General features: G+C 38.2%; 1 protein-coding gene across 1 annotated transcript in view; it reads left to right on the plus strand.

Moving 5' to 3' along the window:
• The window catches only part of ANO3 (anoctamin 3), a 452166-nt gene that overhangs the window by 404071 nt on the left and 21734 nt on the right, over window positions 1-26361 (plus strand). The window contains 3 exon segments of the mRNA XM_055549165.1: window positions 9649-9685; window positions 15813-15924; window positions 16779-16836. Coding sequence (XP_055405140.1) covers window positions 9649-9685; window positions 15813-15924; window positions 16779-16836 — 207 coding nt within the window.

The raw sequence follows: 26361 nt of genomic DNA on the forward strand, positions 1-26361 counted from the left end.
TTTCTTTCTGGCTTACTTCACTCTGTATAATAGGCTCCAGTTTCATCCACCTCATTAGAACTGATTCAAATGTATTCTTTTTAATGGCTGAATAATACTCCATTGTGTATATGTACCACAGCTTTCTTATCCATTCATCTGCTGATGGACATCTAGGTTGCTTCCATGTCCTGGCTATTATAAACAGTGCTGCGATGAACATTGGGGTACTCGTGTCTCTTTCCCTTCTGGTTTTCTCAGTGTGTATGCCCAGCAGTGGGATTGCTGGATCATAAGGCATGTCTATTTCCAGTTTTTTAAGGAATCTCCACACTGTTCTCCATAGTGGCTGTACTAGTTTGCATTCCCACCAACAGTGTAAGAGGGTTCCCTTTTCTCCACACCCTCTCCAGCATTTATTACTTGTAGACTTTTGGATCGCAGCCATTCTGACTGGTGTGAAATGGTACCTCATAGTGGTTTTGATTTGCATTTCTCTGATAATGAGTGATGTTGAGCATCTTTTCATGTGTTTGTTAGCCATCTGTATGTTAATATGCTGTCTAGGTTGGTCATAACTTTCCTTCCAAGGCGTAAGCATCTTTTAATTTCATGGCTGCAATCACCATCTGCAGTGATTTTGGAGCCCAGAAAAATAAAGTCAGCCACTGTTTCCCCATTTATTTCCCATGAAGTGATGGGACTGGATGGCATAATCTTAGTTTTCTGAATGTTGAGCTTTAAGCCAACTTTTTCACTCTCCTCTTTCACTTTCATCAAGAGCCTCTTTAGTTCTTCTTCACTTTCTGCCATAAGGGTGGTGTCATCTGCATATCTGAGGTTATTGATATTTCTCCTGCCAATCTTGATTCCAGCTTGTGCTTCATTCAGCCCAGCATTTCTCATGATGTACTCTGCATATAAGTTAAATAAGCACGATGACAATATACACCCTTGACGTACTCCTTTTCCTATTTGGAACCAGTCTGTTGTTCCATGTCCAGTTCTAACTATTGCTTCCTGACCTGCATGCAGGTTTCTCAAGAGGCAGATCAGGTGGTCTGGTATGCCATCTCTTTAAGAATTTTCCACAGTTTATTGTGATCCACACAGTCAAAGGCTTTGGCATAGTCAATAAAGCAGAAATAGATGTTTTTCTGGAACCCTCTTGCTTTTTTGATGACCCAGCGGATGTTAGCAATTTGATCTCTGGTTCCTCTGCCTTTTCTAAAACCAGCTTGAACATCAGGAAGTTCACGGTTCACATATTGCTGAAGCCTGGCTTGGAGAATTTTAAGCATTACTAGCGTGAGGGATGAGTGCAATTGTGCGGTAGATTGAGCATTCTTTGGCGTTCTTCCTATTATCAGTGATATTGCAAAAAATTGAAATTTGACGAAAGTTTCCACTGATGTACCATACCCTAGTTTTGTATTATTCCAAGTGCTTCTCAATCCCCAGTCCCTTGACCTCTGATTCTACACCCTCTAGTCTCTCTCCTCAGTGACCACTCTTTCCTGAGAATCACAATTAACCCTCCAACATACACTCCTCTCATAGGTTCAGACACAGCTTCTTCTCACTAAGTTTATATTTTTGATGAGGTTTAACGTATTCTCCCTTCCAAAGTACTTGCATTTTACAGATAAGAAGACCTCTAGAGCCAGGTGAAGACAGTACTATTTTTATTATAGAAACTATTCTTTGAGATCCTTAAAATCCCACTGTGTGTGTGTGTGTGTGTGTGTGCGCGCGCATGCGTGCATGCCTGTGCTCAGTTGTGTCCAATGGACTGTAGCCCACCAGGCTCCCACTAGCTCTACTTTTTTAAATACAAAAGCCCGTGTAAATGCCTAGAGCTAAGAAACAAGCATCCATAGTTCCCAGGAGAAAACAGCTGACTTTTCTTTTATAAATGTTTATTTCTACTTGTTGAACATTTGGCATAAAGACAGGGATTCTTGGAAGTGAAATAGGCCATAGAACTTGTCCTTTGCCCTTGCAACTAACTCAGGAGAAAATTTTAAAATGGATTTAGCATCAAGCAAGAACTATGTGACAGAGGATGAGATAATTGGATGGCATTACCGACTCAATGGACATGAGTCTGAGCAAGCTCCAGGAGTTGGTGATGGACAGGGAAGCCTGGCATGCTGCAGTCCAGGGGTTGCAAAGGGTCAGAGACAACTGAGTGACTGAACTGAAGAACTATGCAGTCTACTCAACAAATGTGAAGGGAATGTTACATTTCTCAGATTCAATCCATATAAAAAATTTCTTCCGAATTTATGCATTTCCTTCCTTCTCAGGATGTTAAGACATTTCACAGATTATCAAACAGTCCTATCAAACACATGAACACACAGGATTAATTTAAAAGCTTAATCAAATAAGGATAGATGAATATCAATTGATATCAAAATATCAGACCCTTTAAAAAACATACCACCGAAAGGATTCACCTGGAATACCAAATGCTACCTTTTGCTATTTTCAGACCAACACTAAATATACAGCTCATGGAAATGTACTTTTTGTTCCTTAATAACTTGACTTCGTGAAACTATATTCCCCAAATTAGGGATTTGGACTCTATTAATCTAATATGTTTTTTGGCTATATGTCATATACATGAAATTACAAAATAAGTGCATGGAAAATAGTTTAAATTAGCCAAATATGTTTAATTGGAACTTTTCATATTTAATGTATACAAACTGAAACCTTAGGTCATTATTCATGCATTACTTTTGTCTCCTTCATCATATCAGTGACTAACGAGAATTGTGCTTCGATAACATCTCTCCTATTCATTCCCTGCTCCTCAGGCTCGCTTCTGCTTCCTTAGTTCAGCCAGCTACTTATCATTTTTAACTTGGACTGTTGCGGCAGCCTGATTAGTCTTCCTGTCTGTATTTTCACCTCTTCCCATCTCCATTTCACTCCACTGCTGCAATCGCCTTTCTAAATTGCAAATTTGATCATTGTAATTTTGTACTCGAAACTGTCTAACAGGTTCCCACTGCCTCTGATATCAATGGCAAGGAGGGTTTCCATTATTAAAATCAGTTTTCCCTTCTCTCCTCTTTAGTGGTGTGTCCCATCCTCTCCCTGTCTATCACACCCTGCATTGCAGCCTACAGACTCACTTGAGCTTGCTGCCTGGCATTCTGCTGTTTCGCACCCATTTCCTGGTTCACAGTGCTTCCTCTATTGGCCTTTATTTCCTTTTATCTCCTTGAAGAATATCTCTTCATCTTTGACAATTCCAGTTAAGGATCCCTTCCTTCTTAAAATTTTTCTCAGTTCCATATGTGAAATGAAATAATCTTTTGTGTCTTTTCTCATAGGTACTTTGGCAGATCTGTTCTCCATTTTTATCAGATTCTCCTGGTAGAATCAAACAGTCTTTTGTGACTATTCTTCTGTCCTTGGGACATGCCTTTTCTCCCACTATCAGGGTATCAGCTCCTCAAGAACTGGGACTGTAGCTTCCTCGTGTTTGTATCTCCAGGTCTTGCCGAATGACTAAAAGACATTTAGGATATATTTTTGAAGACATTTAAAATATTTTATTCTTCAAATATCCTAGCATTTTGAATATTACATTTGCTCAAAATTATTTTTGTTATTAGAATTATATTTTCAGTGTCTTTCAGGTTTTCTGCCCTTGTTATTTTAATTCAAATTAATGATCAAAGTATACACATTCTCTAAGTTTTTAAAATAGGTGGATCGAGCCATTCCTAAAGAAATGTTCAATTTGGGAGAGAGATATGGGTCAAGATAATAAAAATTTGATAACAGGCCCCTTTTATAGATCATAAAAGTAACTTAAAGGATTGTTTCTTGTTTTTTATTCATCAAATCACCTGAAACACTTTTGAAAAACTATAGATCCCTGAGTCTCATTCAGAATCTTCTTTGTAGGACTATGAAGTCTGTATTTAAAACAAAAAATAACCCGTAATGCTCTCCAAGTGATTCTGATCCAGTCATTCCCCAAAATAGCATTACAAAATCAGTTATTTAAGGGATATAAGGTAATTTTGATACACAGCCAAAATCAGAAATCACATATTCCAAATACAGAATACAAATAATTTAACAGTAGCTAAAATTTCAAGTTATTATCTTTAACATCTTTTACCAGGAAGACAGCTAAAAAACTTCAAAGCCAGAATTTGAAACCAGGACTTTCTTTTTATAAATCCCATCATCCTTTTTCTTCTTTATTTTACTGACCCTGAAAATATGCTATTGAAGATACCATAAATAGCATGCTTAGCCATCATCAGGAAATATTTCCAAAAAGTTTTTAATAAAAATTTAAAATGCCATTATTTTTAAAATGTATGTTCTTGTTGCTTGACAACAAGATTCTTAATTTATCTTAATTCTTAATTAATTAATTCTTAATTAGTTTAAGAATAGATTGCAATAGCATGACAGCTGTCTGGTCTCATGATTAATGCATAATTTTGAAGAAAAAATAGAAACATCACAGCAGAAGTACTCTTACAGTTTGAAATAGCTGGAATTAAGCCAATTAAACTGTTTCAGCATTGCCAATAAAAGGATGAATTCCTTTTGATTTTCCTCCTCTCATTTTAGAATCCATGTGCCATGCATAGAGCATGCTTTAACCAAAAAAAAAAAAAAAGAAAACCCTTGAATACACTGGGCTGTTGTAAGTACTCCATGCTGGTTCTGGACTCATCCACATTATTTATTTATATTTTGCCACTTTATTTTTTTGATTGAAGGATATTTGCTTTATAGAATTTTGTGGTTTTCTGTCATACATCAAGAATCAGCCACAGGTACACCCATGTCCACTCCCTCCCAAACATCCCTTCCATCTCCCCCCATGTCTTTAGGTCTGTTCTCTGTCTGTTTCTCCATTGCTGCCCTGAAAATAAATTCATCAGTAGCATCTTTCTAGATTCCATATATACGTGTCAGTATATGATATTTCTCTTTCTGACGTCACTCTATCTAATAGGCTCTAGGTTCATCCATCTCATTAGAACTGACTAAAATCCATTCGTTTTTATGGCTGAGTAATATTCCATTGTGTGTATGTTCCACTGCTTATTTATCCATTCATCTGTCAGTGGACATCTAGGTTGCTTCCATGTTCTAGCTATTGTAAATAGTGCTGCATTGAACATTGGGGTACATGTATCTTTTTCAATTTTGGTTTCCTCAGGGTATATGCCCAGGACTGGGATTGCTGGTCATATGGTGGTTTTATTTTTAGTTTTTTAAGGACTCTCCATACAGTCTTCCATAGTGCCTGTATCAATTTACTTTCCCACCAGCAGTGCAAGAGGGTTCTCTTTTCTCCACACCCTCTCCGTCATTTGTTGTTTGTAGACTTTTTGATGAGGGCCATTCTGACTGGTGTGAGGTAATATCTTATTGTGGTTTTGATTTGCAGTTCTCTGATAATGAGAGATGTTGAGCATCTTTTCATGTGTTTGTTAGCCATCTGTATGTCTTCTTTGGAGAAATGTCTGTGTAGGTCTTTTTCCCACTTTTTGATTGGGTTGTTTGTTTTTCTGATATTGAGTTGTATGAGCTGCTTGTATATTTTGGAAATTAATTATCCTAATTATACATAATTCCAAATTATGTATAATTTGGAAACATAAAAACATGTTTCCTTTGCTATTATTTTCTCCTATTCTGAGGGTTATCTTTTCACCTTGTTTGTAGTTTCCTTTGCTGTGTGAAAGCTTTAAGTTTAATTAGGTTCCACTTATTTATTTTTGTTTTTATTTCCATTACTCTAGGAGGTGGGTCATGACATATTTGATTTATGTCATCGAGTGTTCTGCCTATGTTTTCTTCTAAGAGTTTTATAGTTTCTGGTCTAAAAGTAGGTTTTTAATTCATTTTGACTTTATCTTTGTGTATGGCATTAGTAAGTGTTCTAATTTCATTCTTTTGCACATAGCTCTCCATTTTTCCCAGCACCACTTATTGAAGAGGCTTATCTTTGCCCCATTGTATATTTTTGCCTCCTTTGTCAAAAATCAGGTACCCATAGGATGTGGGTTTTATCTCTGGGCTCTCTATCTTGTTCCATTGGTCTATATTTCTGTTTTTGTGACAGTACCATATTGTCTTGATGACTGTAGCTTTGTAGTATTGGACTCTTCCACATATTAATCCCCTTCTGTCTCTAGATTCCAGAGCATGCATTTCTATATTTCTTCCATGGGCCTGATCCCCAAAGACCTCAAAATGTACCCAAGTTTCCTTAACTGATAATTACAATGCAAAAAGGTTATTATGAAATAGGGTGGATCAAAGTGTTGGACCACACATCTTGACCTCAAAAGGAAACAATAACAAATGACTCTTAATAAGAAGATTGGCTTTTTTTAATGTATTTGTTTCATTTGTTCATGTGTATGTCAACAATTTCTAGAAATTCAAAAAGGAGAATTCCTGGAAAAGTGAAGACTCTTTTTGATTCTGCATTTGTCCATTTGGAGCTCCTTTTTACAATGAAAGTTAGATTGTGAGCATCTGACTTGGAGATGAAGAGCATTAAAGCAAATGTAGGACTCCTGAATTTTGCCCCTTGACAGCAAATGCCTTTGCCACTTTTTTCCCAATTGATTTCTCATGACACCTCCAAACAAAGCATTATTTGGGGAGATGATGTCTTTTTCAGCTCAGAATGCATTCTGAAGTCCTCATCACAGCCTATGAGACACCAAAAAAGTATTTGCCTCCGAGATCTCTCTGATTCGCCTGTTACTGCCTTTGTACCTCCACCCCATCGCCCTTATTCCTCCACCTTCAGGAGACACACCAAGAGCATGGCAGACTCAGGCATTTGCACTCATTGTTTCCATGTCTCCCAGATACTTAGCCCTATCTCTGTTTGGCTCCCTTACTCCAAGTAGCTCTCTGCTCAGATGTCTCCCTCTCTTAGAGGTTTCCCTGACCAGCCCCTACATAGCACTCTACTGCTCTCTACCCATCAGCCTGCTTCATCTCTCCTCTTAGTACTTGGCATCTCCTGGCCAAGTACATATTTCTTTGTCATATGTCTCTGAGACCCAGAATTTAAATTCCATAATGGTAGAGACTATATTTGATTCACTGTCATTTGTTTCCCTGGATAGTACCTGACTCATTAGAAATTTCTAATAAATACTTTTAACCCAATGTACATGACTAAGAGAATATTGGCTTACTGAAATGGACTCATGAATGATTTTTAAAAGCTTGGGTTCACTATGTGGTATTTTATATATTTTTAAAATTTATTTTATTTATATATGTATTTTAAAGACACATGTATATTGCATATATATATGTATAATGATGCAGATTCATATAATGTATACATACACTCTTTCATGAATTCTTCTTCCTGTCCAACTCTGTGACCCCATGGATTGCATCCCACCAGGCTCCTCTGTCCATGGGATTTCCCTGGCAAGAATACTGGAGTGGGTTGCTATTTCCTACTCCAGGGTATCTTCCCGACCTAGAGATTGAACCTTGGAGGTGTCTTTTGCTTCTTCTGCATTAGCAGGTGGATTCTTTACCACCACAACACCTGGGAAGCTCCCATACATTCACTACCTGTATATAATGTAGTAAGCAGAACAACTGACCCTGAATCCCTTTATTTTCTCCTCCCTCAATTATATCTCCATTCCACCACACACACACACACAAACACACAACTTCCCCTGTCAAGGTTGCTGTCATATACCATCTAGTTGGTTATATTTAAATTATGGTTTCCTCGTACACTTTGTGGGTGAGTTAATGAGTCACACTGCAAGGACTGTTTTGTAGTTTATCATCATGACAGTGCCAATAGGCTGTAGCATTTGGGCCTCGGATGGTATAGGCTCTCCACTACTCTAGATACCCTTCCAAAAGTGGTATTTCCAGGGGTGGCACAGTGGCTTTTCTGACTGGTAAAATTCCTTCAAAGGTTATTAGATTATTATAGTCCCTTGGGGCATCAGCTGTAGATATTGCCATCCTGGGCTTATGGGCAGGTCTGTGTGCTAAGTACTAAGACAAAACCTGAAATTGTTTATGAGACAAGGCATAGCATAGATGCTACAAGAGAGTCTTTATACCAAATACTGACTTTGCTTCTTGCTTAGAAGTATTATCTCAGGCTAGGTACTTAACATTCCAAACCTCAGTTTCCTGTTCCATAAAATCATAACATCTATTTGATAATATTTTTGTAAGGACAAACATAAATAATGTACACTGGGTTGGCCAAAAAGTTCGTTCCAGTATCCATAACATCTTACAGAAAAAACATGAACGAACTTTCTGTGCAGCCCAATGGAAAACACTGTTTGGCACCAGCCAGATACTCTAAATGGCAGTTACTTAAGTAAAATTTTCTCAGTCTCCATGAGGGCACTTAATTCAGTGCTTGAAGCCCAGTAGCTACTCATGGATTATTTGCTGATTGATAAGGCTTTCTTATCATACTCTTTGGAGACCCTTCTCTAATCATCTTAGTTGATAAATGGGGCATGGAAAAGAGTAAAGTCAGGAAAACTTTGGTGCTCACAGATTCAAACTTATCTAATTCTAAAATTTGAAAATGATAACTTGTGTGTATAGTTTTTAAAAAAACTGCACCAGGAGTAGAATGAAACTTTTGGACTCAATATAATCTTTCTGTTTGAAGACACCGCTTCAGATCTTAGGAAGAGATAGTTTGAATCATGGTTAAGATGAATAATCACATTCGTTCTATTGAATGAACAGTCAGGGAAGGTGAACAAGTTTTAATGTGTCTGTATACCTATTTGATTTTGCATGCTGATAGGCAGGGTTACTTGAATTTATAGTCTAAAAAATAATTTGTTTAATTTTGAAGTTATGTAATTATATTTACATGCACACATATATCACCCTTCTATCTGTAGTAAATATATGCTTCCAGCTGTATTTACCTGTAATATTGTGAAATATGTTTTTCTTTCCCTTGAGTCTGTATGAGTTGTGAACAGAGTAAAGTAGGACAAGGAGAATATAAAAAATATAAAAAATATTCTGACAGATTATAAAAAAATGTTATAAAAATGTTCATGTAACTACAGATTCAACAGATTTGATTAGTGAATCTTGTTTTAAATAAGCACCAAACCAACTTTGTTCTGGGAAACAAAGGGAATCTTGTTTTAAATAACCACCAAACAGCTTTGTTGTTTGGGAATGCAACTTTGTTCACTGTCTTTGTCATAGTTAGGAAGATTGTTTATCAATAGTAAAGAAGACATAGTTCCACTAAAGCTTCCAGTGTAGGAAAAAAGCAAATGTAATTTGGTTATCAAATCCCAGGTCAGACATTAACCAGCTGAAACTCTTTGGGGTATATACAAGTCTCTTTTGTTTGACTTATAAAGTGAAAATAAAGACAGCTAGCAGAAAGGTTATTGCAGAAATCATGTCTGTATATAGCCACATTTACAACGTGTTTTTATTACATTTTGTGTGTTCATGTATATAATGCACCACATAGTAAGATTTAAAACGTGCTTCTTCTTAATTGAAAGAAGTTATTCCACTTTGTAGAATAACTTCAGATGTTTAATTGAATAGTCTAAATAACAGTATTTTCTAAAAGAAAATAACATTAACTGCTTTCTCTTATTACAGGCTTATGAAAAAATTGCTTACCTTCTCACTAATTTAGGTAAGTCCACTTTTCTTACTTCACTCCTTAGTAAGAAAATAACATGGGCATATCAGTCTGCGGTTTCTTTACATACTTTAGCATTTTTTATATCAACTTTGGTTAGATAATTGTCAATAAAATGAAAGAAGGGACCTAGGAAGTTGGAATTCATTGTATAACTATAGAGAAGTAATGTATATAGTTACAAAATCCTAGTAGAAATTAACAAACCTAGTTCTGCCTACTTGGGATTGCTTTCCCCCTACCTTTTCAGTTCTTTGGGATTTTCCCTGCAACATTTATTTTATCACAGTGTCATATTACATGTACACAACTTAAAAGGCAAAAGAGTATTAAGAGATTTATGATAAATACCAGCTCTTTGCCACATTGCCCATTCTTGCTTTCCATATCCCTGAGGTAGTGCTTTTTAGCAGTTTAATCATTGTTTTCTGTTCTACCCTATTTCTAAAGTGCATGCTACTACTGCCATTCTTGGGTTTTCCAGCTTTGGGAAGTGATTGCCTTCCCATACTAAAAGACAGGAACTTCGTACTTCATTCCCGCAGTGTCCCGAGCCCTCACCCTTCCCCATCCATCTCGAGGTAAAAGCAGACTGTTAATTCTCCTCCTTCCAAAGCAGTTGTACTGGCAGCGTTAGCCTAATGAATAATTGGTGTTCACATCATGTATCTACAGAACTATGCTCCTATCTATGGCATGATGTGTACTGTGGTGGCTTTCTTTCTTATAAAACCTTTATATTTTCGTGAAGCTAATAATAACATTTTTTTTTTTTGCTTAATTGTCTACACATACTTGCCTTGATTTATCCCGAACTTCCTGCCGTAACTCTAAATTCTCTCTAAATACATTAAAAACATCAAATATTGTACTCACTTTCTTCTGAGAGGTATCCTCCCTGAACCACTGTCTACTCCAGTCTCAATAGGTTACCCTCTGGGCTTGTGCTCAATTGCATACACTGCTTTGACCAGCACTGTGGCAATTCCTTCACTTTTTATGTTTTCAGTTGGACAATACTTTTTGGATTCTTTGTTTCTTCTGTCTTATTTTCTTATTTTGCTACCTGGAAAGTAAACATCTCAAAACCTTGCATGTCAGAAAATACCTTTATTTCTATCCTCAAACTTAAATTTTGGTCCCCTAATTTGGGTACAAAATTTTTATTACAGAGTTGTTTGAGCAGCGATCTTTTATTATTTGAGAACTCAACAGAGCCAAGGCATTGAGCTCAGCTAGACTCTCCTCCTTTACTATTTTGTTTTATATCACAATTCTGTTTATCGATAAGACAATCAAGGTAATTAAGTTGCATGCGTGCAAAGTTGATTCAGTCGTGTCCCACACTGCAACCCTATGGACTATAGCTGGCCAGGCTCCTCTGTCCATGGGATTCTCCACACAAGAATTCTGGAGTGGGTTGCCATGCCCTCCCCTAGGATCTTGGTTAAATCACTCGTTGATCTTCCCAACTCAGGGATCAAACCCGTGTCTCCTGTGTCTCCTGCCTTGCAGGTGGATTCTTTACCGCTGAGCCTGCAGAGAAGCCCAATTAAGTTAATGGGTAGAATTTAAACTCAGATGTGACAGACTCCACTGTGATGGAGTAACTGTATCACTCCATTAGGATGTGTTGCTTGCCTTACAGTGTGTTTACAGGTGCGAGTAACATGAGAAGAGACAATGTATAGGGGGAAGAACTAGCCCCTAGTTCATAGTCTGGCTGATAGGGTCACTTGGAAATTACATGACTACGAGCAAGTTTTTTAGTCTTTCCATTCTTTCATCTCCTCTTCTTCTCTCTGCTCCATCTCCTTTTCCTTTTTTGAGTCTCAGTTTCTTCATTGGTAAAATGAGAATGAGAATAGTTCCTGTTTCACTGTCACTGTAGCTTAGCTGCCTGACACATGACAAGTGCCCCATAAATGGGAATGATCTTTCTCATTGTTCTTTAAACCCTCTGACCTATAGGAGAAGGCAATAGCACCCCACTCCAGTACTCTTGCCTGGAAAATGCATGGACGGAGGAGCCTGGTAGGCTGCAGTCCATGGGTTCGCTAAGAGTCAGACACGACTAAGCGACTTCACTTTCACTTTTCACTTTCATGCACTGGAGAAGGAAATGGCAACCCACTCCAGTGTTCCTGCCTGGAGAATCCCAGGGACGGGGGAGCCTGGTGGGCTGCCGTCTATGGGGTCGCACAGAGTCGGACACGACTGAAGTGACTTAGCATAGCATAGCATAGCATAGTTTCTTCAGTTGGGTAATAAAACACTTGAACTAGATATCCTCAAGGCTTTCTTCTAGCTCTGATTTCTTACATTTATTTGCTTGTAAAGTATTTTATGGCCAATATGAAAGCAAACCTAAGCAAGTAATTTGGGGAAGCCATAATATTAATTATAGAAGCAGAATATGCTAACTGCCAGGAATATCAGTTTTCACTTGATATTTGATTTTTCCATCTATAACTCATACCATAATGCCTGTGGACTCATAGCTGTCAATTAATAATGAGCTTTATAAATTTAAATCAATAAAATATTGGTATTTTGTTTAAAGAAATGTAATGTCATTGCATGTATCTATAAAAATAATATGTATGCAATATATGATATTAAATTCTATATAAATTTAGGCTTGCAAATTTGTGCTTCAAATTAGAAATTAGGTTTAACTTTCTAATTATACAAAATACTTTTAAGACTTTGTTTCTTGATTTCTTTTTTGCCCAAACATTTTATTTTCAAATATCATACATACACAAAAATCAAACCATCAATTCTGGCACATTAAGGTTTTTTAAAGAGAATATATAATATTTGATCCAAAGTGATACTTTTTTAAGCCTAGCTTTTCAGTTGTTAAGAATTAGATCAGAATGGCTGTCAGTTGTTTCAAATAATGAAGTATCTATAATAATGAACAATGATTTATCTATAGTATTGATTATCTATAAAGATAAACTTGGATTCCAAGAAGCAAATTAGGTCAACTGTTGAAAAGAATTTTTATTTTGTCAGAGCTCAATTCGGGAATAAAAGTATCTATGTCAAGGGAACCATAACAATAAAATCAGATGTCATCATACTCATATTAGGCAAACTAGAATTTAATATATATTTGAGAGGGAAAGAGAGAGACTTTATATTGATAAACAATCTACCAAGTCAGTATAATAGTCAATTTCTATACACTTTCCACCAACCTTCAAAGCATAGAAAGCAAAATATAATAGAAATACACAAATAAATTGACAAATAAACACTCAAAATATAAGCCAAGATATACAGGACTGGAAAACGTCAGTTTTCATTCCAATCCCAAAGAAAGGCAATGCCAAAGAATGCTCAAACTACCGCACAATTGCACTCATCTCACACGCTAGTAAAGTAATGCTCAAAATTCTCCAAGCCAAGCTTCAGCAATACGTGAACCATGAACTTCCAGATGTTCAAGCTGGTTTTAGAAAAGGCAGAGGAACCAGAGATCAAATTGTCAACATCTGCTGTATCATCGAAAAAGCAAGAGAGTTCCAGAAAAACATCTATTTCTGCTTTATTGACTGCCAAAGCCTTTGACTGTGTGGATCACAATAAACTGTGGAAAATTCTGAAAGAGATGGGCATACCAGACCACCTGACCTGCCTCTTGAGAAACTAGTATGCAGGTCAGGAAGCAATAGTTAGAGCTGGACGTGGAGCAACAGACTGGTTCCAAATAGGAAAAGGAGTACGTCAAGACTGTATATTGTCACCCTGCTTATTTAACTTATATGCAGAGTACATCATGAGAAATGCTGAGCTGGAGGAAGCACAAGCTGGAATCAAGATTGCCAGGAGAAATATCAATAACCTCAGATATGCAGATGACACCACCCTTATGGCAGAAAGTGAAGAACTAAAGAGTCTCTTGATGAAAGTGAAAGAGGAGAGTGAAAAATTTGGCTTAAAGCTCAACATTCAGAAAACTAAGATCATGGCATCCGGTCCTATCACTTCATGGCAAATAGATGGGGAAACAGTGGAAACAGTGTCAGACTTTATTTTTCTGGGCTCCAAAATCACTGGAGATGGTGATTGCAGCCATGAAATCAAAAGACACTACTCCTTGGAAGGAAAGTTATGACCAACCTAGACAGCCTATTCATAAGAAGAGACATTACTTTGCCAACAAAGGTCCATCTAGTCAAGGCTATGGTTTTTCCAGTGGTCATGTAGGGATGTGAGAGTTGGACTATATATAAAGAAAGCTGAGTGCCAAATAATTGATGCTTTTGAACTGTGGTGTTGGAGAAGACTCTTGAGAGTCCCTTGGACTGCAAGGAGATCCAACCAGTCCATCCTAGAGGAGATCAGTCCTGGGTGTTCATTGGAAGGACTGATGTTGAAGCTGAAACTCCAATACTTTGGCCACCTAATGCAAAGAGCTGACTCATTTGAAAAGACCCTGATGTTGGGAAAGATTGAGGGCAGGAGGAGAAGGGGATGACAGAGGATAAGATGGTTGGATGGCATCACCAACTCAATGGACGTGGGTTTGGGTGGACTCGGGAATTGGTGATGGACAGGGAGGCCTGGCATACTGTGGTTCATGGGGTCGCAAGGAGTCGGACATGACTGAATGACTGAACTGAACTGAACTGATAGAATATTTGAATATCATAACTGGCAGCCTTCTTTTAAACATATATAAGCTGTATGCTCAAGAGAAAAGTGAATATTCTTTTAGACACTTGATACACTGACAAAACTTATCCATGTAATTTGGCCACAAGAAATTGTAACTTTTTTTGTCCCAAGGCAGAAATCACACAGGACACATTTGTGGATCATGAGGCAGTGAAATTAGAAGTGAAGTGAAGTGAAGTCACTCAGTCATGTCTGACTCTTTGCGACCCCATGGACTGTTGCTGCCAGGCTCCTATGGGATTTTCCAGGCAAGAATACTGGAGTGGGTTGCCATTTCCTTCTCCAAAGTTTTCTCCAAAATTAGAAATGGACCCCCAAAACAATCTTACACAGGAGATTTTTTAAAAAACCACAGTCTCATTTCTAAATAAGTTTTCTGTTTAATTTACAAACTATTTAGAAGGAAACAACAGTGAAAACATAACCATGCATAAATGTGGGCTCTCCTGACAGCTCTCCCTTCTGCCCGTCAAACAGTCACTCTTGTGGATGCCCCACAGATCCTTCCGGTTTCTGACACTTGTCTGCTTTGGGCTTGGCGTTCCCCAAGACCTATTCTGGAGTTCCCCAGGATAAAGTTTCCTCTTTATTCTGTGCTTTGCTCATGCATACAGTTTGGCCTATCTTTTCCTTTAAGTCAGAGCACATCTACTTTCTATCTTTCTTAAATTTTCAGTTACATTAGAATATATACATGAGATGTGCATATATATTTTCTATCCCTTATTTGGATATCCAGTGGGAGCTGAGGCTGAGGTACATTCTGCCATCTTCATCCAGTTTTATGAAGATGTTGCTTTATGCTGTTATCTTTTGTTTGCTTTATTTTGAGAAGTCAGAACCCTAAGGTGTAAGTTGACAGAGTTCTTATCTAAACTCCTCATTTCACAGATTATAAAACTGATTGCAAAATACATGAAGACACCTGCCTGAAGTTACCAGCAAATTAGGTATAAGGTTGAGATAAGAACTGAGCTTTTCTGACTGATGTAGCCCTCTTTTTTCGTTACTAATCCACTTCAGTCTGCATATAAAATATTCCTTTTTTAAAGAACTCTGTAGACAGTTAAGTTCTCTGAATTAAGTATAGACATTTGGAGTGAAAGACTGCTTCAATATTTATGGTTACCTCTAAATGACAGGAGCAGAGAGAATAATGAAAATCCTTATGTCTTAACAACAGATATCATACTTTTGTAGTTGTGGAAAATGTCTAAAGATTATCTCATTGGATCTTTTCAGCAATTCTGTGGAACAGATATTATCATTCCTATTTTTACAAATGCAGACACTAGAACTCAGAGGCATTGAGTGGCTTATAGACTCAGTAAATGACTGAACCAGACTTTGAACATAGGACTTCTGATTCTGTATCCATATTTCTTGTCATTTACTTCATCTGTGTAAGCACACTCTATGTTCCTTTTAGAATATCCTCGAACAGAATCTGAATGGGAAAACAGCTTTGCTTTGAAGATGTTCCTCTTTCAATTTGTCAATTTGAACAGTTCTATCTTCTATATTGCTTTCTTTTTGGGGAGGTAAGTCAACTTCATACACATTGTCTTTGCTCAGTGATGGAGACTGTCAACAGTTTTATTGCCAGTTTGTTAACAGAGGTGGCAAATTCTTGTCCTCTGCCTTGAAAAATTGTCCCAATGAATCTTCACATGCTTTTTCAAATCAAGACTTAGTATAGTGCTTCTGGCTGCCACTCCCAATTAAAGTTGAAATAAAAAAGTAAAGCCATATACTTGAATCACTTTTCTGTACAACTGAAACTAACACACCATTGTAATCAGCTATACTTCAATAAAATAAATAAGACCTATATGCCGTGCTGGGGTTGAATTATGATTCTCCAATCATTAGTGATGATTTTGTTAAATAAGAATTTTTTTGTATAAGCCCAGAGTACACTTCCTTAGTGTGGAAACATACCTATCATGGTAATACTTTTTCCTGAATTTGCTGCAGAATATAAAAAAGAAGCATATTAAGCTACCTGTTCTGGTTTGCCATATGCTCAACACTCCAGCCAGTGCCATGGAAACATACTGAAGCTAGAAAATTTTAAACTAAACCATTCAGCACATTTTATTAATAGTCACTAACTAGGTCAAAAAGACATTAAAACTCTACAAGTCAGTGTGGAAAATTTCATTTGGTTGGTTTGTCTGTACTTTCTCAACCCGTTGATAATGACTTCACACATCACTTTTCCTTTTTAAGTCAGGTCCTTTGATGTGTAAGCATGGCCTAAGTCACTGTTTGGGTACACATTGCTCCAGAGAACACTTAGGTCTACCCACACTTGCACTGGTTGTAATGCATTAGTAAGTGTTCTTCAGTCAACCCCGCCTAAACACTAATGAATTAAAATGGCTTTTTACAGATTCGTTGGCCATCCAGGAAAGTACAATAAACTTTTCAACCGGTGGAGACTGGAGGAAGTAAGTAACCTTGTAAGGGTGGGGGTGGGCATGGATATGGGCCAATGACTGTGGGGGAAAAGGGGGTGGGAAGAGAGAGAAAGGGGAGGTGAAGCAGGCAATTTCATCTGTACTGAAGACATGTTTTTGATAAAGCAGGAAATCTACGGGTTCCTAAGAAACCAAGTCTTCCAAAAAAGAGGGTGTACATTAAACCCCAAGATCCTGACCTCAGAGCTCTTTAATATACTATCAAAACCATTTCTTTCATTCACAAAGCCCAGAAATTTAGCTCCAGTAGATTTTTTTTCTTTTGGAGGATTATTATTATCTATGCACTGATCTCCAAACTTTTAAATATATTGTGTTTCCTTCTAAGCAAGGAAAATTTAGTCTAAAAGAAATCTTACATGAAATACCAATTTATAAATGTATAGGTATATCTTCAAAGTCTTATATTTCTTTATTGATTTATAATATGTATGTACGGGAACAAAATGTCTAGGAATAATATTTCTATATTCCAGGGAGAGAATGTTGTATATTTTCACTGAGATTGACAAACTGCCCTCCCAAATGCCAGCTCTTACCTATAGTATATGAATTTACTTCTTCAGAATTTGCCAAGTGAAACAGTTTTGTTTTTACCAATAATCCAAAAGATATCAGAATATCTCTTGATTTCAGTTCCTTTAATTACAAGTGACACAGAGAATGTTTTTCATGTTTGTTGATATTTTGTATTTCTGCAGGTATGTTATTCCTGTTCATTTTCATTAAACTGTTTTTTCTGTTTTAATAATTTCTAAACAAATACAATTAGGTTCTTTCAAATTTGTTAGGGATATGTTTCCCATTTTCTTGTATATCTTTTAATTTTATTTTGATATATTTTTTACAAAACTATATAGCATTTTCTAATCAAAATATTATTGTCATTAATGTTTTGGGGAATTTGTTTCATCACAAAAATGTGTTGTCAATTTGGGAAATTTTTAAAATTCATGCATATTTTTAACTACTGTTATTTTAAAAAATATTATCTTTGACCCATTCGAAGTTTATTTTCATGTAAAGTATAATTAAGATCCCCCAAAATTAGCAGCCACAAATTTAATAACATTACTTTTCACTCAGAGAAATGAGATTGTAAGGTTTATTATATCAGTATTCTACACCTTAAAATTTCTGGATCTATTTAGACTAATTGTCAAATTTTTTACTTATCTAATTCAAAATTTTAAAAATTATTCTAATGTAAAATTCAATTTAACATATGGCAGCATTAGTTGTTTTTGTTCAGTCACTAAGTGGTGTCTGACTCTTTGCAATGATATGAACTGCAACATACCAGGCTTCCCTTTCCTCCACTATCTCCCACAGTTTGCTCAAATTCATGTCCATTAAGTTGGTGATGCCATCTAACCTTCTCATCTTCTGTTTCCCCCTTCTCCTTTTGCCTTCAATCTTCCCAGCATCTGGGTCTTTTTCAGTGAGTCAGCTCTTTGCATCAGGTGGCCAGAGTACTGGAGTTTTAGCTTTAGGATCAGTCCTTCCAATGAATAGTCATGGTTGATTTCCTTTAGGATTGACTGGTTGGATCTCCTCACAGTCCAAGGGACTCTCAAGAGTCTTCTCTAGCATCACAGTTCAAAAGCATCAATTCTTCAGCCCTCAGCCTTCTTTATGGTCCAGTTCTTACATCTGTACATGGCTACTGGAAAAACCATAGCTTTGACTCTTTGGACCTCTGTCAGCAAAGTGAGTCTCTGCTTTTTAGTACACAGTCTAGGTTTGTCATTCCTTCCAAGAAGCGTCTTTTCATTTCATGGCTGTAATCATCATCCATGGTGATTTTGGAGCCCAAGAAAATAAAATCTGTCACTGTTTCCACTTTTCCCCCTTCTATAATGTTTGCCATGAAGTGATGGGACCAGATGCCATGATCTTTGTTTTTGAATCTGAGCTTTCAGCCAACTTTTTTCACTCTCCTCTTTCAGCTTTATCAAAAGGCTATTTAGTTCCTCTTCACTTTCTGCCATAAGAATGTTACCATCTGCATATCTGAGATTGTTGGTATTTCTCTTGACAATCTTGATTCCAGCTTTTGAGTCATGCAGCCCAGAATTTCTAATGATGACTCTTCATAGAAGTGAAATAAACAGGCTGACAGTATACAGCTTTGTCATATTCTTTTCCCAAATTTGAACCAGTCCATTGTTCCATGTCTGGTTCTAACTGTTCTTCTTGACCTGCACACAGATTTCTCAGGAGACAGGTAAAGTGGTCTGGTATTCCCAGCTCTTGCAGAATTTTCCAGTTTTTTGTGATCCACATAGTGGATAACAGGCTTTAGTGTAGTCAATGAAGCAGAAGTAGATGCTTTTATGGAATTCGGTTCCTTTCTCTGTGATGCAATGAAATCTTGGCAATTTAAACTCTGGTTCCTATGAAAAAAGTGAAAAGTGAAAGTTAATTGCACAGTTGTGTCTGACTCTTTGCCATCCCATGGACTGTATAGCCTGCCGGGCTCCTCTGTCCATGGAATTCTCCAGGCAAGAGTACCAGAGTGGCTTCCCATTTCCTTCTCCAGGTGATCTTCCTATGCATTTTCTAGATCCAGCTTGTACATCTGGAAGTTCTCAGTTCATGTACTACTGAAGCCTAGCTTGAAGGATTTTGAGTATTACCTTGCTAGCATGAGAAATGAATGCAATTGTAGAGTAGTTTGAGCATTCTTTGTCTTTGCTCATCTTTGGGATTGGAATGAAAACTGACATTTTCCAGTCCTGTGGCCACTGCTGAGTTTTCCAAATTTGCTGACATATTGAGTGCAGCACTTTAACATCATCTTTTAGAATTTTGAATAGCTTGTCTAGAATTCCATTACCTCCATTAGCTTTGCTGTTAGTAATTCTTCCTAAGGCCCACTTGACTTCACACTTCAGGATGTCTGGTTCTAGGTGAGTGACCACACCATCATGGTTATCCAGTTCATTAAGACTTTTTAAAATATAGTTCTTCTATGTATTCTTGCCACCTTTTCTTAATCTCATCTGCTTTTTGTTAGGTCCTTACCATTTCTGTTCTTTATCATGCCCATTCTTGCATGAAACATTCCCTTAATACCTCCAATTTTCTTGAAGAGATTTCTAGTCTTTCCCAATCTATTGTTTTCCTCTATTTCTTTGCATTGTTCACTTAAGGTTTTCTTATCTCTCCTTGCTATTCTCTGGAACTCTGCATTCAGTAAGGTATATCTTTCCCTTTCTCCCTTGCCTTTTTCTTCTCCTTTTCTCAGCCATTTTTAAAGCCTCTTCAGATGACCAGTTTGCCTTCTTGTATTTCCTTTTCTTTGGGATGGTTTTGGTTCACACCTCCTGTACATTGTTATGAACCTCCATCCATAGTTCTTCAGGCACTCTGTCTACTAGATCTAATCCCTTGAATCTATTCATCACCTCCACTGTATAATCATAAGGGTTTGATTTAGGTCCTATCTAAATGGTATGAATACTTTCCCTACTGTCTTCAATTTAAGCCTGAAGTTTACAATAAGGAGTTCATGATCTGAGCCACAGTCAGCTCCAGGTCTTGTTTTTGCTGACTGTATAAAGCTTTTCTATCTTCAGTTGCAAAGAGAATAATAAATCAAATTTCAGTATTGACCATCTCCTGATGTCCATGTCCAGAGTCATCACTTATGTTGTTGGAAAAGGGTGTTTGCTATAATCAGTGTGTTCTGGACAAAACTCTGTTAGCCTTTGCCCTGCTTCATTTTGTACTCCAAGGCCAAACATGCCTGTTACTCCAAGTATCTCTTGACTTCCTACTTTTGCATTTCAATCCCCTTTAATGAAAAGTACATATTTTTCTTGGTGTTCTAGAAGGTGTTATAGGTAGGCCTTCAAAGAGCTATTCATCTTCAACTTCTTTGGCATTAGTGGTTGGGGCATAGACTTGGGTTACTGTGATGTTGATTAGTTTGCATTGGAAAAAAATGAAGTCATTCTGTCATTTTTAAGATTGCACCCAAGTGCTGTATTTTGGACATAAGTTTGAGCAAACTCCAGGTGATAGTAAAGGACAGGGAAGCCTGGAATGCTGCAGCCCATGGGGTTACAAACAGTCAGACACGACTTAGCGACTGACCTACAACAACTGCATTTCAGACTCTTTTGTTGACTGTGAGGGATACTCCATTTCTTCTAAAGGATTCTTGCCCACAGTAGTCAGTATAATGGTCATCTGAATTCCTAAAATGTCGTTGTTCATTCTTGCCATCTCCTGCTAGACCACATCCAATTTACCTTGTTTCATGGATCTAATATTCCAGGTTCTTATGCAATATTGTTCTTTATAGCTTCAGACATTACTTTCACCACCAGACACATCCACAACTGAGGAACATTTCCGCTTTGTCCCAGGCTCTTCATTCTTTCTGGAGCTATTAGTAATTGCTCTCTGATCTTCCCCAGTAGCATATTGGACACCTTCCGACCTGGCGGGCTCATCTTCTGGTATCATATATTTTTGCCTTTTCATACTGTTCATGGGGTTTTTGTGGCAAGAATACTGGAGTGGTTTGCCATTCCCTTTGCCAATGTACTACATTTTGTCAGGAATCTCTGCTATGATCAACCTGCCTTGGGTGGCCCTGCATGGCATGGCTCATAGCTTCATTGAGTTATACAAACCCCTTTGCCAAGACAAGGCTGTGATCCATGAAGGGGAGGCAGCATTATTAGGAGGTCATAATTTAGTGAAAGGTTAAGAAAAAGATCACCTGAGAACTTGGAGGGTAGAGGCATTTCTGATCTCTATCTAAACAGTCCCCCCAAACACAGGAGCTCTCTCATTAATGTTGTCTCCTTTGGGTGTTCTAAAAGTTGATTGGAATACTTTGAGAAAGCCCAAGAATGTATGCTTTTTATCAAAGAAAACTGGGCTCAAATGTTAATCTTTCTGATTATTCTTTGTCCTTCATTTAACCTCTCTGAATATCTGTCTTCTCATCTGTACACTGGCAATAGTAATACTTAGGTTGCAAAGCTGTTACTAGATAAGAGATAATTTGCATCACACAAGTAGTCCAATCCCTGTACTATGGTAGGAGCTCTGTAAATTGTAGCTGATATTTATCAATGCTATGTCTCTACAGCTACCTGGGTATTATTCTACTGGAAAGAGATAAACTAGGGCCTTTCATAATCCCAGGCTTCCTGGAACTCCCCAAATGAAACTTGCAGTTTTCTTTTATAGCCCCAAAGTATGACCATATCCACTAAACGCCTTTCAGCTCCCCTTTGGTGTGTGTGTGGATGTGTGTGTGTGTTGTGGTGAAGGGCGGGGGGTGTAGAAAAAAAGGCTTACTTTTTCCCAAGAGTGTTCAGTGGAGTTAGCAAGGGTAGTTCAGGGAACAAAGTGGTCACAGGCAGGTAGGTCTGCATATGATGCCATTTTAGTGCCTGCTAGTACCAATGAAGTGAAAGTGAAGTCTCTAAGTCATGTCCGACTCTTTGCGACCCCGTGGACTGTAGCCTACCAGGCTCCTCCATCCATGGGATTCTCCAGACAAGAGTACTGGAGTGGGTTGCCATTTCCTTCTCCAATAATTTTATTTAATTGGGTACTGTTACTGTTAACTGGGGCTTCCTTGATAGCTCAGTTGGTAAAGAATCTTCCTGCAATTCAGGAGACCCCAGTTTGATTCCTGGGTCAGAAAGACCCTCTGGAGAAGGGGGAGGCTACCCACTCCAGTATTCTTGGGCTTCCCTGGTGACTCAGCTGGTAAAGAATCCACCTGCAATGCCGGAGACCTGGGCTCAATCCCTGGGTTGGGAAGATCCCCTGGAGAAGGGAACGGCCATCCACTCCAGTATTCTGGCCTGGAGAATTCCACGGACTGTAAAGTCCATGGGGTCGCAAAGAGTCAGACACAACTGAGCTACTTTCACACTTCCACTGTTAATCGTGAAATTATTAGAATTTGTGATTCCTCTTCGAAAGTCCCAGGGAAATAACTGTAATACTAGTGTCAGGAAAAATATTTCGTAGCCATCCTATTTCCCACAATGCCTATGACATAGACAGTAGCCATATTTTCCAGTAAAAGATTTATTTTGAAAAAAAATCAGTGAATTAAAAATATGGGTTTGGAATAGAGCCTGGAAATCCTGAAAGTGTAGATAGAAAAGGTATATATGATGGAAAATAAGAGTTAGATCTCTGAATTTAGTCATACAACAAGCATTTATTTTATTTTATTTTATTTTTAAACTTTACAATATTGTATTGGTTTTGCCAAATATCGAAATGAATCCACCACAGGTATACATGTGTTCCCCATCCTGAACCCTCCTCCCTCCTCCATCCCCATACTATCCCTCTGGGTCATCCCAGTGCACCAGCCCCAAGCATCCAGTATCGTGCATCGAACCTGGACTGGCGACTCATTTCATATATGATATTATACGTATTTCAATGCCATTCTCCCAATACATACTGTATCTTAGACCTCTGCTGGGTAATATGTGGTGTACAAGTGAAGATATCTCTTTCCTGCCTTTAATAATGTTAACAATCTTGAAGAAAATAACATAACCATGATATGTAACAAGTATTTTGTCTTTGGAATCTGACAATCTACATTCTAATTTTGCCCCGCTGGATACATGATCTTAATATTTCTATGTCTCAAATTTTTTTTTCCTTGCAAATTGTGATAAGAATAGTCATTCTCAATAATACTGGCCATAGGTGGATTAAGTTGGATCTTGCATGTAAAATGCCTGGCATGAATAATGGCAGCTATTTATAAAGAAAGAAATATAGTACTGCAATTTATTTAGAAAATTTATAAACTGGCTCTTATGGACTTCTCTCATACTATGCTATATAATATTTCATGGCTTCTCAGATTGTGCTAGTGGTAAGGAATCCACCTACCAATACAGGAAACACAAGAGACACTGGGTTTGGTCTCCCTGGGTCGGGAAGAACTCCTGGAGAAGGGAATGGCAACCCACTCCAGTATTCTTGCCTGGGAAATCCCATGGACAGAGGAGCCTGGCGGGCTACAGTCCATGGAGTCACAAAGAGTCAGACACAAATGAGCAACTGAGCACCTTATTTGTGTATCTATATAAAATGTTAATAGTAGTTAATATGGAATGAGTGTTTACAATATACCAGCACATTCAAGAGAGTTCCAGAAAAACATCTATTTCTGATTTATTGACTACACCAAAGCCTTTGACTATGTGGATCACAATAAACTGTGGAAAATTCTGAAAGAGATTGGAATACCAGACCACCTGACCTGCCTCTTGGGAAACCTGTATATAGGTCAGGAAGCAACAGTTAGAACAGCACATGGAACAACAGACTGGTTCCAAATAGGAAAAGGAGGACGTCAAGACTGTATATTGTCACCCTGCTTATTTAACTTATATGCATAGTACATCATGAGAAATGCTGGGCTGGAAGAAGCACAAGCTGGAATCAAGATTGCCAGGAGAAATATCCATAACCTCAGATATGCAGATGACACCAGCCTTATGGCAGAAAGTGAAGAAGAACTAAAGAGCCTCTTGATGAAAGTGAAAGAGGAGAGTGAAAAAGTTGGCTTAAAGCTCAACATTCAGAAAACAAAGATCATGGCATCTGGTCCTATCACTTCATGGCAAATAGATGGGGAAACAATGGAAACAGTAAAAGACTTTATTTTGGGGCTCCAAAATCACTGCAGATGGTGACTGCAGCCATGAAATTAAAATATTCTTGCTCCTTGGAAGAAAAGCTATTGAGCAACCCAGACAGCATCTTAAAAAGCAGAAACATTACTTTGCCAACAAGGGTCTGTCTAGTCAAAGCTATTGTTTTTCCAGTAGTCATGTATGGATGTGAGAATTGGACTGTAAAGAAAGCTGAAGAATTGATGCTTTTGAAGTGTGGTGTTGGAGAAGACTCTTGAGAATCCCTTGGACAGTAAGGTGATCCAACCAGTCCATCCTAAAGAAAATCAGTCCTAAATATTCATTGGAAGGACTGATGCTATCGCTGAAACTCCAATACTTTGGCAACCTGATGCAAAGAACTGACACATTGGAAAAAACCCTGATGCTGGGAAAGATTGAAGGTGGGAGGGGATGGGGACAACAGAGGATGAGATGGTTGGATGGCATCACTGACTTGATGGGCATGAGTTTGAGTAAACTCCAGGGGTTGGTGATGGACAGGGAAGCCTGGCGTGCTGAGTCCATGGGGTCAAAAAGAGCTGGACACGACTGAGCGACTGAACTGCTGATGGTCATATGATTGTGAGTGGTGCAATGGGAATGAAAGTCTGGGTCTCCTGCACATTTATCCATGCCCTTTACTCATTCTGAGCTTCCCTGGTGGCTCATCTGGTAAAGAATCTGCCTGCAATGTGGGAGTCCTGGTTTTGATCCCTGGGTTGGGAAGATCCCCTGGAGAAGGGAACAGCTACCCACTCCAGTATTCTGGCCTGGAGAATTCCATGGACTGTATAGTCCATGGGGTCACAACTGAGTGACTTTCACTTTACTCTTTCTAAGTATAGACTTCTTACTAAATGATTTTTAGAGTATTGAAGGACTGGATTTAGCTCAAAGGAATCATTATGTGAGGAGGTAGATTCACTGCAACTGTTAGACCGCTTTCTCTACCATATTAGAGAAGGAAATGGCAATCCACTCCAGTATTCTTGCCTGGAGAATTCCATGGGCAGAGGACCCTTGCAGGCTATTGCTCATGGGGTCGCAAAGAGTTGGACATGACTGAGGGACTAACACACTCTATCCTATGAACCAAAAAGTCCTTATGCTCAATTCCAACAAAATTATAAATGGCGTGTCTTCTGGCCTCCCCACTTTGCCCTACCATTGTGGAGAGTGATCCAGTCACATGGTTCTATGATGGTCTTCCTTTTCCCTTTCCACAAATAACAGGCTTTGCTAAAGCAGCTCTGCTGCTGCTGCTGCTGCTGCTAAATCGCTTCAGTCGTGTCCGACTCTGTGCAACCCCGTAGACTGCAGCCCACCAGGCTCCCCTGTCCCTGGGATTCTCCAGGCAAGAACACTGGAGTGGGTTGCCATTTCCTTTTCCAATTCATGAAAGTGAAAAATGAAGTCATTCAGTCGTGTCTGACTCTTTGCGACCCCATGGACTGCAGCCTACCAGGCTCCTCCATCCATGGGATTTTCCAGGCAAGAGTACTGGAGTGGGGTGCCATCGCCTGCTCCGAAAGCAACCCTACAAGGCAGCAAATACATTTGATAAATAGAAGTCATCCTTAGCATTATGTGAAGGAGCAGTGCATTAGGGTAGAGGAGACCACAGCTTTCATTTCTACATCTCCAGTTAGCATTGCATGATCTTGGACAAGTTAATTTGCCTCTTTGAATCTCTCTGCAAAAAGTGAACAGTTTCAGCTTGCAACTGTGATCTGTGATCTGCCTCTGTAGCTTAGTAATTATTCTGTCTCAGACATTCTACTGAACCTGTTTATGGTATATATGTGGC

This window comes from Bubalus kerabau, chromosome 15 (assembly GCF_029407905.1).
Source record: "Bubalus kerabau isolate K-KA32 ecotype Philippines breed swamp buffalo chromosome 15, PCC_UOA_SB_1v2, whole genome shotgun sequence".
In the NCBI taxonomy this organism is placed as follows: domain Eukaryota; kingdom Metazoa; phylum Chordata; class Mammalia; order Artiodactyla; family Bovidae; genus Bubalus; species Bubalus kerabau.